This window comes from Cherax quadricarinatus, chromosome 30, assembly GCF_038502225.1.
Source record: "Cherax quadricarinatus isolate ZL_2023a chromosome 30, ASM3850222v1, whole genome shotgun sequence".
NCBI lineage: Eukaryota > Metazoa > Arthropoda > Malacostraca > Decapoda > Parastacidae > Cherax > Cherax quadricarinatus.
Genome location: NC_091321.1, coordinates 14,667,209 through 14,683,580, shown reverse-complemented (window position 1 = coordinate 14,683,580; position 16,372 = coordinate 14,667,209). Strand labels below are relative to the sequence as shown.

General features: G+C 36.5%; 1 protein-coding gene across 2 annotated transcripts in view; it reads right to left on the bottom strand.

Moving 5' to 3' along the window:
• tw (Protein O-mannosyl-transferase 2) overlaps positions 1-10,743 on the bottom strand; it is a 33,666-nt gene extending 22,923 nt beyond the window's left edge. For both annotated transcript variants that reach the window (XM_053781931.2, XM_053781930.2), the window contains exons 1-10: positions 10,585-10,743; positions 8,509-8,610; positions 5,766-5,850; positions 4,496-4,600; positions 3,249-3,357; positions 2,952-3,060; positions 2,125-2,284; positions 1,756-1,862; positions 1,482-1,564; positions 620-767 (exon numbers count right to left, since the gene is read on the bottom strand). In XM_053781931.2, the coding sequence (XP_053637906.1) occupies positions 620-767; positions 1,482-1,564; positions 1,756-1,862; positions 2,125-2,284; positions 2,952-3,060; positions 3,249-3,357; positions 4,496-4,600; positions 5,766-5,850; positions 8,509-8,610; positions 10,585-10,673 (1,097 nt within the window). In that variant the 5' untranslated portion in view covers positions 10,674-10,743. The remainder of the gene's footprint in view (positions 1-619; positions 768-1,481; positions 1,565-1,755; positions 1,863-2,124; positions 2,285-2,951; positions 3,061-3,248; positions 3,358-4,495; positions 4,601-5,765; positions 5,851-8,508; positions 8,611-10,584) is intronic.
• Positions 10,744-16,372: the final 5,629 nt, after the last annotated feature.

Genomic DNA, 16,372 nt, shown 5'->3' with positions numbered 1-16,372 from the left:
AAAAATTCAAAATGTAAAGCAAGTGTAATATAAGAGGGGCCTGGAGACGTGACTAATGACCAGAGAAATTTTTTGGTGCCAGGAATGTCTGCATTATTTATGCTGGACCCTATTTTGAAACTGGCCTTTCTTGAATTTTGTGTGAAAGTGGCCAAATTACCAATTTCTGATCACTTTATTAGGTAGCTGAAATAGGTAAATGGGCAGTTTCTTGTACTCAAGTGATAGAATAAAAGGAGTACTAATGAAATAGCTACAAGATTGGTTGACTGGAACAATGGAATTGGCCCAAAAGGTGCTAAATAGCCAATGCGTAAATATCGCCGAGACCACTAACTTTGTGAGAGCGTGATTCCATAAGTTTCCCATCAAATTTAATTTTTTTGGTTTCATTACCTTTGGAAAAAGATTCTCTATGATTTCATAAGAATTTTTTTAAATTCTTTGACCATGAGAGCAAGCTTGTGAGCAGGGGTCACAACACTGAAAAGGTTAATACACTCAACACTTAAGTACAATATCTGAAAAAGATGTACAAAGTCAGTCCTTTCCCAATGTGTCCAAGGCATCGAAAGATTAATTTGAAGTCTACAGTATAGCATCCCAAATCGTCATTTACCACTTATTGTTGAAATCTTTATGTGAATACGTTGTTATTTGTTGCTGCCGAGCCCCTGAACCTTCAGGATACAGATGTATGTGAGAATGCAAATATCCACCACCTGTTCTGGCATTCTTCAGGGATATCTCTGCTCCATATGCAAGTTCTGTGTGAAAAAGAAAAAGAAAATGACCTTCGGAGCTATAATGCATTATTAATATTAATGGAAAGCTGCGATGATCATCCAACAGGCAAAAAAAAAAATATTTTAATAAATTTCTAATTTTAAGCCATAACATCCTCATTTGTTTGCAATTCCCTGGATGAATATTATGATGAAGGATTTTTTTTTAAGGAAAGTACAGTTGGACATTTGTATTAACATCCATTACTGTATTAACATTCATTACATTAGCCCTGTTACTGCTTGAGTATAGTAAGGAAAATATTTGATGTTACTACAGTACAGCTAAGTAGCCAACTGGGTTTCTGTCCATGACATTAAAACGAAACTAAGGAAAGTTCAAGTAAAATAATGGGCAGATCAGTAAATAAAAAGATCAATTAATGGTCAAATGCGAAAGATTCAAAACCAAGCAGAAGAGCTTCAATTAACCCTTAAACTGTCCAAATGTAGATCTATGTTCACATGCGTAGCGCTCCAACCTTTTTTCTCCATTTGAAAGCATGTAAAAAAACGTAGATCTATGTTCAGAGCACTACGTACGTGCCGCTTATGTAAAAAAATCTTTTATAAATAAAACTACTGGTCTTGTTTAGGATCTACATGTGGCATAACTACCCCACAGGAACAGTAGCCTACCAACCTACCTTAGTGAGATAGGTGTTCATGTTACCAAGTTCGTTACATATAACTCACCTAGAGGCATGCTGGCATTATACAGAGAGTTTCCCTCCAGCTGTGACTGGAATGCAGAACTGTAGAAACCATCACCATTCCCACTAGACAATGCAAGCAAAAGATATTGCAAGAATTAATAGTAACCAATGTACAGGTATATAAAATAGTCTTTTAGATAAAGCAAACAAATATACACAATATTCTCCACATGGCTTACACAATTTTATATTTATGTAGACTTCAATTAGGTAAAAAGAAAATTACTTTTTCAAGATACAATAAACTAATATACCTTTTGCATAATACAGTCAGGTGAATGTAGAAGTAGACAAAATAAAGAACAACTGGTAGGACAATGAGACCCAATGCACGAGCCAAGAAGTGTTTTGCCACATAGGTCTGCAACAAAACACTTAAATACAATACACTATAAAAGGCAGAACAATGGTATCTCCTAGCCTCAGAATTAGCATGTTTCTTGTTACAGTCATTGCATCTGCCTCTAAAAAATTAGAACCTTTTTTGATACATTACAATGTGGAGAAAAGCATCCGACTAACAAACATGCCTCTGCAATCTTCCATCCATGTCTATAACACTATATGCCAATTATACACAGCTTGAGGTAACATACATCACTATAGTAACTTTTTAAACTTACCAAAGAATTATTAAGATCACCATAGAGATCCCAAAGACTTTTGATTGTGTGCAGACCTACATAGATTACAACGAAAAGGCCAACAAACTTTGTTGACACTGATCCTGATAACATGCTTCCTGTGAAGCACAACCATGCCCACCAAGAGATGCTGAATGGCCTGCAGAATAAAATATTTAATTAAAACCCAATATATTAAAAAACAGAGGAGCACACTGAAGATATGTAGTGACAACACTGTTTTGGAATTCAGTTTTCTAGCCAAGGTCAAGATTTTGTCCAGGCAGACATCTGTTCAAAGTTCTGCCAAAACCAATGAGAATTACCCTGACTAAGCAATTTTTACATGTACATCCCTTCAATGATACACTGCTATAATTCCACTTAAAAAAAAAAAAAAAAAAAAAGGAAAGTGTGTCTTTAATCTCAATTTTGTGACATCTGTTAGCTAATACAGTTTACTTGGATGCAAAAGTAAATATATACATTTTAATTTTTTTTTCCAACATACCGGCCATCTCCCACCATCATTCACACAATCACTGTCTTTGCATGCAGATATGATGGCTCAGATGTCACTCCAAACAGCTAATATCCCAAACCCCTCCTTTAAAGTGCAGGCACTGTACTTCCCACCTTCAGGACTCAAGTCTAGCTAACCGGCTTTCCAGAATACCTTTGCAAAATATTACCTTGTTCACACTCCAACAGCTCATCAAGTCACAAAAACCATTCATCTCTATTCACTCTCTTAACACTTGTGCAAAACATATTTAACTAAGCATTTAGAAAATGAAACAAGTCGACACAATAGACCATACACTTACTTTTCTCGCTGGGCATGGAATTTAACTATGCCCACAACAGATCCCATGATAAAGAAGAGGAGAATGGGATCTAGCAGGATATATTGTGTCAATGTCAATAAACCCACATCTGCCAAGAGTAAAAAAAAATTAAATATCAAACTCAGGATGGTAAGTACAAGAGAATTACACTGTTTTTTACAACAAAATTCTTCAAATACAGCATCAAATTAAATAAAGCACCCAAAAATCTCAAATTAATGTATATGCATGTCACATTTATGTACTTCTATACACTGCTTTTAAATATATACTCACCAAACAGAATTAATGAAGCTGCCAATGTTGCAGCAGGCAACGAGAAGGTCATCTCCCACACGATTATGAAGGCAAAAGGCACCAAGCAGGCCCCCATTGCTGTACAACACTGCAAGAAAATTCAGTACATGCCAATAATAAATAATAATTTGGCCAAATTATTATTTATGTCAAGAATCTCCACACCTCTCGAATACAGTATAGTACAGTAGGCCTACCAGGAAAATGCTCAACACTTAATGGATACAGAATACAGGTAATCTAAAAAAAAAAAGTAAAAATCAACAATAACTGCTGTGATAAGAACTGCATTCTGAACATGGCATGACAAAATACTAATATACTTTCTGAAGAAATTTATAACAATGATTATACTGATACCTGGTATGGCTCGGACTGTGGATACCAGAAGAAATATAAAGGAGTGAAAGTTATTGTAATGTATACTTTCCACAATGCTGTACTAAAAGACTTCCTAGTTAACATTGCAATGCTTTTTAATTATAAAGCTTTAGTTTACAATAGGATTAAAGAATTATAAATTAAACACGAGATATACAATGATAAAATAAAATCCATGCAAACAGTACAGCAAAAGAAATAACAGTACAATATACATGTAGTACATATTACTTTTTAAATAGACGATTCTTAATTTAGAGATTTCCACTATGATCATTATATTCCACTATCTTTTACAGTTCCTTGATAACGCGAGAAATCACAAAAGCACTTTGAATTTCACTATTTTGGCAATGGTGGTTGCCAACAAATTTTAATTGGCATACATATTTCGTTACAAGGAATAATCACTAATTGTATAAGGCTAAGTGATATTAATATAGATCACAAAAAAAATACAGCATATGCTGTACATACATGGCCATAGTGTGTGCCTCTATATGCGACTGCATTCACTATCATATCTAAGATGGCCCTTAAAATTTAATGAAGTATACAAATAGGAATTTGCAGTTTATGGCATTTTACTGAAAAGACATTACATCCATCAGGGACTTACCTTTGATATATCTCTGACAGGATAAGTGTCTACTTCTGCAGCCTGGTCCTGGGCCAGGCTTATCACCCACTACCTGCTGTCCTCCTCCACCGGTGACGAGTTGCTGCTAAAATGCTGTACTAGCTGATACCAAGTATCTTAACAAAATGCCACAAACTGCATAGTGTGTCATTAATGTTAGTATTTTCTACTATCGATATATGTAAATAGGAAAATTGTTACTTACCACTCTCATGCCCAGATAACTGACACCCTCATAAGAGTCTCCAGGCTTAACAAATGGGAACATGCCATCATATCCAGTTAAATAACCAAATGCTCCTATCAGCATCTGTAGAGAAAAGAACCACAAATTATTACATCCAAGAAAGAAGTGGTAAACCTGTAGGGGTCATACAGAGACTGGGGAAATGGGAGGCAATCATTTTCAATCTAAAAGGGGGAAAGGTAATGTTAAATTCCTTTGATCAAGAGCCCTTCACCAACATCAAGGAATTTTCTTTGAGGACAAGAAATGCCAAAAAAAACTCGAATACCAACAAAACGCCTTAAAAATCATACGCATATCTATAGCACATTCACTAAAAATAATCTTTAACAGAATTACAATGCATTTTTTTTAATGTCGGCCTACCATTTATTTAGAAATACTATATGGTATTTCTCTTCAACTTAATTTTTGCCACCACATTAATGAGAAACTGGACTGCAGTGATTTATACTATTTAGCATTTCATTCTAAGTTGTCAAACAGAAACTTTGAGGAATATAACAAGGAAGGTGAAAGATTGAAGACCACTATTACCTAGAAGTTTACTGAATCCTTGGCAATGAGAAGTAAATATGAGCCAATCTAGGAAAACTAAGTGACAATTAATTGCCCTACTTTTATGAAAAGTACACATTTTTAATCACAAATCGACTGCAGCTCAAAGAGTTACAAACAATATACCAGAAGCTGTCAGTGACAGTGGCAGAGGAAAGAGCAAGAGGCCATAGTAGTAGCACCAAAAGTGTCAGCATTAGCAGAATTCCTTAAATGTTATTGGTCTTATGTGTCAGCAAATTCAGGTGGTGAAATATCCCCACCATTTATACCAAAAGATGTGCTGAATTCATTGTCAGGTAAGCATCGTGTGAGGAGACTTATCATTCCCTCTCAAGGGAAGCAGCCCTATACCCTTATGAACAAGCTATTCAAACCCTGACACTTAACTTTACCCAGCATCTGTGATGGGTGGCAGAAGGGGATAGACAATTTAGTGTAATCCCATTAATTCTTTGTTGCTTCAGTACACAAAGAAGACCCATAGAAATAAAACCACCAGGGTGCTACACTCTTTCTTCAATAGGAAACCTTCTACATTCATTCTTCAATAGGAAGCTTTCTACTACAAAAAATATAAAGCAGAGCCAGAGTTAATCTAGAAACGAAGTACAGAAGCATAAAATATTAAGCACTCTACATAATTAAGAATGCTCTGTTTTTGTCTTACCTTTCCTAGAGGAGGATGGACATCAAAAAAGAAGGTTCGATTTATGTACCAGCTTCCAAATTTGCCAAAGTGAGTCTCATCCCACCTGTAAATCACACAAACAACTGTAAAAGAGTGGAAGGGGTCAACCCTCTTAACAAAATCAATGCTGTATCCTCATTCCTATATCAACTGCAAGCATGCAGCATACAAGTCCAGTAACCTGTTAAAGCTTGGGTATAAAGGTTATAGCTATGCAATTCTGGCATTAATATTTTATTTATTAAAGAAATTACAAACATTCAGTAAGTAACCTTATAGCTAAACAAAGAACAAAACTTGAAAAATGGAAACAATGAGGTTATGTTTTTATAAAAAGTCTATCAAGTATGTATAAAGTAACAGGATGTAAAAGAAAAAACTATAAAAGATAATCTGAATCGGAAACATCTTTCTCTACTAGTTCAAAAATCTGAAGCATATCCTTTGATATTAATAAAAAAAAGTTAAAACTACAAAAAAGTAATGAGCAACTGAACACCTAAAACAACTTAATAAGGGACCATTTTAAAAGAAATGAACTCAATTGCATACATTACCCTTTTCCAGATTAAAGTAATGTTCAATTTATATTCTATAATTTAAATTTATTAGGACTCATTACATTTTTAACAACTCCAACTCCAGTAGCAAAAGAATTGCTTGCAACTCCACAGCCCTGCCAGCTACACAAGAGCAGCATTTTCCTGCTTCAAAATTTGCCTTATGGAAATAACCTAAAACAAATTTCATTTCTAAAAAAAAGGGTACTATATACTGTACCAGCATATATAGCACTTTTCTAAATTCCCATTATCTGTATATTCAGAGTATGAAAAGATTGTGATATATCAATAGTATCTTATTTGAGCTTTGATATAGTATCCATGCACTTTTGAAAAGTTAGCTAGGAAATCAATGTTAGTACATAATAGTTTTCCTTCTTTAGGATACTTCCTTTATGGAAAATTCCTAACATGTTACTCCCTTTCACTGTTGGTCATGTTGCTCTACATCAATGGGATCAGTGACTACCACATAGATCAGTCTTAATCACAGTGCTCTTATATATGCTGCAAGTGGTAAATTTTGGCCTAGACATTAAAAAATGGGTTAAAATAGCAACCGAGTCATTTTCTAAGGTGGTTTTCACAGCTTTTTCTTGGTGCCAATTGATAGACCAGAAGGCATACTAGTAAAATGGAGATGACTGGTTGGTTTCAGACTGGAAGTGACAAATATTAAATTTTTGAGATTTTCTTGAACCCTTAAACTGTCCAAATGTAGATCTACATTCACGTGCGTAGCGCTCCAACCTTGATTTTCCCAATTTGAAAGCATGTAAAAAAAAAAAAAAAGAAAAAAAAAACGTAGATCTACGTTCGGAGCCCCCTGCACGTGGATGTAGATCTACGTTTGGACAGTTTAAAGGTTAAGGGAGGAGGCCCCATATCTTTCCCCACCAAGTCTGTTTTATGGGTTTTTACAGTCTGTTTCAATTATTGGGAGAGTCTAAACCACAACCCAAGAACTCTTTGTTATACTGTATTTTGTTAGCCAAGAAATGGGAATGCTTCAATTTTTTTGTGAAATGATGGATTCAAAATGGAAGTGTTACACAGTATAGGAAAGGCCTGGGGATGAGAGTAACGATCAGCAGATAGGTTACTCTAGTGGTTTAGAATGCCTACAGTATTCGTTTTTTACTGTTTTTAAACTGGAATTTATTGAAATTTTTAAAAAATTTACCAAGTTACAAACTTCTGGGCACTACAAGACTCGATCAATAGTACTGGATGCATACTAGTGAAATAGCCTCATACTGTAAAGTGCTCCCTGACCTCCAATTTCATGCTTGAGTAATTCCATAAGTTTTGCATCAAATTTTGTCTTTTGGTGTCATTACCTTTAGGAAAATTGTGACAGACAGGAAAATACAAGTATCATTTGTTGAATAGCCCACAAAAAATTCTGCTCAATCTATATTCATATGTATGTATACCTTCAATTTAAAATCAAAACAAAACAAGAGGCAATCTTGACAGTGTTTGGTCATGAGATGAGAGTAGTATATAGTGTTAGGTAAGACACATATGCAACAGTTAGGTATCTTTATTTCAAAACGTTTCGCCTACACAGTAGGCTTCTTCAGTCGAGTACAGAAAAGTTGATAGAAGCAGAAGAGGCTTGAAGACGATGTAATCAGTCCATCACCCTTAAAGTTTTGAGGTGGTCAGTCCCTCAGTCTGGAGAAGAGCATTGTTCCATTTTAATGTTCAATCTGTCGGACATTGCAACACAAGGGTATCTTGGTACAGACCTGCAATCAACTTCGACAACCTCTACTAGTGAGAACGGCTGGATTTGAGAGGGACCTGATCTCCCAACATCTGCATTCTTACTTCTACTAGTGACCTACATCTCACCTCCTGGCGCTATATAAGGCTCCATCCTGTAACTTCAACTCCATATTGTTTCAGACTATGGAACAATGCTCTTCTCCAGACTGAGGGACTGACCACCTCAAAACTTTAAGGGTGATGGACTGATTACATCGTCTTCAAGCCTCTTCTGTTTCTATCAACTTTTCTGTACTCGACTGAAGAAGCCTACTGTGTAGGCGAAACGTTTCGAAATAAAGATACCTAACTGTTGCATATGTGTCTTACCTAACAACCTGTCGGTATTTTATACCATTTTAATGTTCAGTATATAGTGTACTTACACAACATGTTCTGGCTCTCCAACTTTGTAGAATCTTGTGGCAGCAGTCAGCAAACACACCACACCAAACACAATCCACCAAGTTTGTGGCGAGTCACACCGTCTACAAGAAATATAGTAAAAAAAAATGTGCTATTAAATTAAATATAATAAATATAGAAAAGATGACAGGTTAATCTTACTAAAGTCCACATACTGCATACACTCATTACCACTTTCCCATCCTTCCCAATAAAACAGTATGGTACAGAATAAACACACTGAACATGGCATTATTAAATGTTACACTACAGACGCAACCCTACTTACGAACATTCGAGTTACGAACATTCGGACATATGAACAGACTGTACAGTATCAGTACATTACTGATACTGCACAGTATTGTCTAAGTTTTCAATGAATAACAGCACAGAGACAGAACACTAACAATATTGATAATATTAAAAACAATAATAATAATTGTAACACTAGAAAAATGGCAAAAATAACTTATGAACAATTCAAGATATGAACATCCTTCTGGAATGTTACTTTTTTGTAAGTTGGGGGGAGTGTGTATACTTTAAAGCCACCGTACACTGATTAATGTAATTTCATACCAGTATTTACTGCATGTACAAAAACTTTTCAAACTAAATGACACTAACCCTGTTAGGAAGGGAAACCGGTGGCTTAGAGGAATATCTCTAACCTTAGGTGTGAGGTGCCCACATCATTGCCTATCCAGTTCCTGCCCAAACCTAAAATCTGACAGATGCACATAACCCTCAGTGATGCTTTAATGACTGTATATGGAACATTTACCATAATTATAAAATGAAGCCCACCAAGCTCATGCTTAACTGCTTAGTTAGAATAAATTAGCAAATTAACAAAGCTTCACCAGATTTAAACATTTTCATTGCTGAACTTTCACAGTTTTGCTGAGCAATGATATTTCTGCACCACCACACAAGAATGGTATTTTCATCTTTCATTGGCCTAGGGAGATAAAGATTCTGTTAATTAAGTGCAAACTATGCAATTCTTCCTATGTCAGTTGGGAAGGAAACCTTCCAACATGATTAAGGACTAGTTACCAGATTTCATATTTTCAAGATGGGTGTTAGGTTAAAAATAGAAAAATCTAGAAAAAAAAATTATATTTACCTAATGAAATTTAAGTAAGGCTTTTCAAACCCCACACAAGCAAAACAAATTTCCTAAGCAAAGGCTGCAAAGTTTTCCTACAGCAAGTTTTTATACACCTGAGAAGCTAAAATAATGTGCTGTATACATTTTAATCTGGTCATTTTTATATTTTAAATTTTGATGGGAACCTTACAGTTTGAGATTTTTAAAACAGCTGCTTTCTAAAAAGTTTGTGGAACACAAATGGGGGATGTCTATCCCAGCCTTGGTGGTGGTGTCCCTCTTGGAGGAATAGTAGAAATATCACAAGACACACCAAGAATCAAGCATTGCACAGCACAAACAGGACGATTTATTTCAACCAGAATGGACACATCACTTTTTGGGGGGTTATCCTATGTAATTTACATTTATGCTATTACTATGTATGATAATTCTTGTAAATGTATGTGTACCTGTATCTAAATAAATTGCATCTTTCATGAATAGATTTTAACATAAATATACCCAAATGAACATATTGGGCATACATGAATAAATATAGACCTCAAAAACTTTAGTAATAAAACATTCCCTTAAAACAAATACAGCGTAATTTGGCCATTTAACCTTTCTTACCCTCTCCTTCCACAATCTTTTTCACCGTTCTATCTTATTCTAGTTTTCATTCTTGCCGTCCCGTTTATGGCCCACCAAAAAGGATAAAATGGTAACTTTCACCTGTCAAACCAGACAGAGATACCATCATAAGTGACATGAAAAAAAACTGCATTTTACAGCTCTCAATACAAGAAGCTAGAACTTTCCAATCAGTTTTGGGAACAACGAATAGAAAATCCATGTTTTTTTAGGTCGAGTCTGATTTCTCCAGCATTAATGGCAACAAAAGTTAACATATGAATACAATAATAAGCCGTATTTCACCTCCTGGTTTAAACATTACCTGTACTTAATGAATATTTTCTCCACAGAGTTGAGTTTCTGGGAAACCTTAGGGGTAGATTTCCCACTTTTAGAAGTGTTGGGAGCCATTGGGTGGAGTGTAGAGCATCAACACTTCCCCCTCGACGCCTCACAGTACACTGACCATACTGATGAAAGTTGTGACGTCTACACCTGAACACACATCCACTCTAATACACATTTTAGGGAGATAGACAGTAAATAAGTTTATTTACGTATAGGTACACATAAGTACAGTTACACAAATTTAGGTGACTGCAAATTACTTAGGATGACCCAAAACAAGACTAGTGACTTAATTCCAATGAAGTTCTTGTAATAACAAGTTTTATTTAGGTTATATATAATTCTAGTAATGACAGAGCACTAAACCCGTCTTTTTACAGACGACTGTTGTAAATCTGTGCATTACTTTAAGCCTGGCCTGGTGGCAAAAGCTGAGGGTCCGGGTTCGATTCCCGGCAAAGGTTGGAAACACTGGGAGTGTTTCTTTACACCGGTGGGTACCTGGGTGTTAGTCGACTGGTGTGGGTCGCATCCTGGGGAAAAAATTACCTAATTTGCCCGAAATGCTCTGCATAACAAGCGGCTTTCTATACAGTAGTATGTCACTGATGTCAGCTAGGTCTATATACCTTGTATATGCACTTGTAGAAATAAAGATATTATTATTGGTATTATTATTAAGACACCTGCTGTCCCATCTGGACAACACCCGGCCGGAACACTTCCGGCAAACCTACTAAGAATAAGAATAATAAGTTTATTTTGACATGATACATGGTTGTACAGAGGAATATAATAGTTGGGTGTACATGCCAAGATCCCCTTTGTAAGTAACGTTCTTACCATCTCAAAAGAAAGTATCCTAAATATAGGTGACCCGGTGGCCTGGTGGCTAAAGCTCCCGCTTCACACACGGAGGGCCCGGGTTCGATTCCCGGCGGGTGGAAACATTTCGACACGTTTCCTTACACCTGTTGTCCTGTTCACCTAGCAGCAAATAGGTACCTGGGTGTTAGTCGACTGGTGTGGGTCGCATCCTGGGGGACAAGATTAAGGACCCCAATGGAAATAAGTTTGACAGTCCTCGATGACGCACTGACTTTCTTGGGTTATCCTGGGTGGCTAACCCTCCGGGGTTAAAAATCCGAACGAAATCTTATCTTATCTTATCTTATATTTACTGTAGTTTAGTAAACTTCATGCTTGCAATATACATTATGGGAGATTTAGAACGATAATCATCTACGGGTCTTTCAAAATGTATATCATTACCTGGAGTTTACCTGGAGAGAGTTCTGGGGATCAACGCCCCCGCGGCCCGGTCTGTGACCAGGCCTCATGGTGGATCAGGGCCTGATCAACCAGGTTGTTACTGCTGGCTGCACGCAAGCCAACGTACGAGCCACAGCCCGGCTGGTCAGGTACCGACTTTAGGTGCATGTCCAGTGCCTGCTTGAAGACTGCCAGGGGTCTATTGGTAATCCCTCTTATGTATGTTGGGAGGCAATTGAACAGTCTCGGGCCCCTGACACTTATTGTATGGTCTCTTAACGTGCTAGTGACACCCCTGCTTTTCATTGGGGGGGGGGGATGTTGCATCATCTGCCGAGTCTTTTGCTTTCGTTAATCCTTGTTGTTTCAAAAATCATATCCATATGTTGTAGTTAAATATTGCAAATATTCATTTATATGTAAGCCTATTACATATTTTCTACAAAAAATGATTAGCTATGAGCTATGAATATTGTTGACACCATCCCAGCCATGTTATAGATGAAAATAGGTTCATTTGTTGTTTAGGAAGACTAACGGAGGTCATGCCCTCTCCGAAAACAATATTTACTTGAAAGTTTTGTCATGCTTTCTAATTTTTATATTAGGATATTTCTGCTAAATTCTGACTCGGATTGTGTTGCTTGAATTTTTTTTTTCTAAAATTTCATGGTAATAAGGTGATTTAGCTGAATGAAAGGTTTCTATTCTGGGATGTGTAAACATGATCAAAATTGAGAATATATTATGCAAGGATGCAACATGGGAAGCGATAAAGGTTTCAACAGTGTTGCAGGCAGTGGTGCGAGCAGTGTGTCATGCTCATACCGTTACTGCTTACCCAACACTGAGAGCCAGTCATCACACTCCTCAGTTTTGGCCATCTGTTGGATGTGAACTTAGAAACAGACTTAGTAGAAAGAGAAAAAACCCATGATAAAATGCACTTCCTTACACCTTTAAAAGAAAACCTACCTTTATAAAACAAAACCTACCTCTCTCTTCCTATATAATGGCTTAGCGCTTCTTTTCTGATTATAATAATAATAATCTTCCTATATACTCAGGAGTATAAAACAAATTCCCACCACATAATAGAGTTTTTTTTAGTTTAATATGTTTATTATGCACCCCATACCCATCCTGTGGGCGGTAGTCAAAAGATTACAGAGGTACATAATTGGTCCAGGGACTGGACTCCAAAGTTTTGATAGCTGAGCAAGTTACAGAGGTAATGAACTCACAATTTACAAAGGTAATGAACTCACAATTTACATAATAGAGGGAAAGACTAATGTGAAGGACCTGGGAGTGATAATGTCAGAGGATCTCATTCTCAAAGATCACAATAATGTATGTACTACATCTGGTAGGAAAAAATGATAAGATGGTAAATGAGAACCCTCAAAACTAAGGATGCCAAGCCAACGATGATTCTCTTTAAATCGCTTGTTCTCTCTAGCCTGGAATATTCCTGTACACTAACGGTACGTATAAGTACGATAAAGCACCTAAATTATTTGGAACGGTTGAAGTCCCTTGATTTGTACTCCCTGGAATGCAGGCGAGAAAGACACATGATAATATACACTTGGAAAATCCTAGAGGGACTAGTCTGAAATCTGCACACGAAATTCACTCCTAGCGAAAACGAAAGACTTGGCAAGGGATGCAACATCCTCCCAATGAAAAGCAGGAATGCCGCGAGCACGCTAAGAGACAACACAGTAAGTGTCAAGGGCCCAAGACTGTTCAACTTCCTCCCAGCATACTTAAGGGGGATTATCAATAGACCCCTGACTGTCTTCACGAAGGCGTTGGACAGGGACCTAAAGTCTTCTGTACTTGACCAGCCGGGCTGTGGCTCGTACGTCGGTTTACGTGCGGTCAGCAGTAACAGCCTGCTTGATCAGGCCCTGATCCACCACGCGGCCTGGTCACGGACAAGGTAATCACATACGAAAATATGTGTGAAAATAAATAAAAATAGAACTTTTTGCCAGAGAAGAACTTGAAATAGTACCAGATGTGCCAAGAAAAAAGGTTAGCTACACAGAATTAAAAAAAAAAAGATTGAAATAACAAAAAAAAGAAAATAGAGAAAATCGTGGCAGAACTTACTTACTTACTTACTTACTTACTAACTGGACATTTCAGAAGCTAGATGTGTACTTTCGGGCAATGCGTAAACCGAGAAACCCGGCTGAAAAAAACCCAGCCTTCAACGCACACAAACAAAATATAATAATAAAAAAGACAATACCCTGATTGAAACAACAAAAATAACCCGCACATGGAAGACTGAAACTGATGACGACCTTTCGGTCTGACTTGAACTATTAACTAGATGCATTGCATAATTAATCTGTGGCTACTTTTTTACTCATATATCTACCTATGTATCTACATTATCTGTATGCTCAGAGAAATTAAGCTTCATTATCATTAAGCCGGACCGAAACGTGTCATAAGTTTCAGTCTTGCATGTGCGGGTATACTTACCAGGGGTGGTTTGTGGAAAAGAAATAGTTCAGAGTGCGGCATTAGTTTCCAATGCAGGGAAATATCAGCAATAAAGTTTTGAAGGATACATCAATGTTGAGAGTGTGAAGCCGATCAGATAGTACATACATAAAAATTAATAATGGTTTTATAAAATTGGCAGGAGAGCGTCTACCCATTATAATAGTTTCATGAACATTTCCCTAATGATAGTTTACTAGCTTAGAAAATTTGAAGCATATGAAAAGAGAAGATTTCAAGTTATTAACAAAACCTTGGCGGAGAAAAGGAATACTGTATCTGAGATTATGACCGGCTCGACACTAAAGCCACAGTGAAACATAATATTAAAGGCTTGCAAAACTCAGGTAATTAAAGGCCCAAAAAACACGTTTTTTTCATTTTTGTTATTGCATTCATGAGGACAATGGAGCAACTTGCAATGTGAACAGACTGACTGATGTTGTAGTGGCCAGTCTTAGGCTTGGCTACAAGTACTTCTGGCAGCTTGGGAGACACACAGATGATGATCAAACCAAATGTAAAGTATGTGGCCAGCCCCGTGGTCATAATCTTGAACACTATGTGCTTAATTGTCCACTTATTGAAGAATATAGAGATAAACAGTATAATAACCTATGCGACATATCAAGATATCTTATTAATAAAAATAAGATTTCAGATATATTAAGCAAATTCCACAAATTTGCTTGTAACAGATAAGTGAACTGTAGATATAACTCCAGATGTACCCCTTTTAACCCTTTCGGGGCCTAGTTCCTAGGTCTTTTGTGTATCCATATGTTCTTGCGCCACCGTCCACAAGATGGACATGGGGTGCACAATAAACTAACCACTTCGGTGGCAAAATCAGTATCAGTTCATGGTGGCCAGCGTTAAACACGTAAGGATCATATAGCACCTGGGGGGTAATGGGAGGCATTAAATTTTGATTCAAGGAAGGGAGATCATTTTAATTTTTTTAGATCAAGAGCCCCTAACTGGTGTCAAGAAACCTCCCTTGAGAAGGGAGTTGTCGATAGTTCTTGGTTTTCTTTTCCCAACCTAGTCAGTCCAAAGCTTCCTCTAAGTAAGACTCATTTGCCTGATAATATATAAATGCCTGTTCAGATGAGACATTAACGTATCATTACAAGAAAATCAGTATATCGGCTTTAATAATATCATCCCAAAAATTAGCAAACTCGCACCTACATAGTCCTATATCAATCCAAAAACAACATATAAGGTACAACAACACTTAGGGTTTAAAGTTGACTAGAAGCATTCTCCTAATTCACTGAAAAAGTTTAAAGTCAATAAGGTGAAGTCTTTAACAGTCATTGCTCGGTATATAACGATTTTAAGTTAAGATAAGATAATTATGTTAAGATAATGGCAAATTTCCATCTACATCCTATCTATAAAACGAACCAGAACAAGTAGTTTTGTCGGTGCCAAACCCATTTTGGTGTCCTGTGTGATGAATGACCATGTTCTACTACGTTAAGAATGATCAGTAGACTTTCTACCTCACAGTGGCTTATCTTATTACATATTTTACACAGGTTAAGACTTCCAGCAAGATAGAAAGGTCGAGATAGCAATGGACAGCCCATAAACCCCAATGGAAATAAGTCATTTTGTCTAACTTTTTTTGGGTTATTCTAGGTAATTTAGACTATGTATGATAATTGTACTGATGTGTACCTATACTTAAATGAACTTACTTAACCTGTACCCATTTTGTGCTTCTGCAATCTTTTCACTACAGCCCATAGGATTGAGTAATGTGTGCATAATAAAGATATTGAACTTACAGCTTTCAGAAGCACTTTATCCATTAATATATATATCTATTATTTAACAGAGGACTTGCTGTTAACTTAACCTTACATATATTTTAATATACTTATGGTGAATTTAAGCAATTTAAGTACGTTGATTTTAAAATTACTTTACAACTTTGTAGACATGTACGGTAGTCT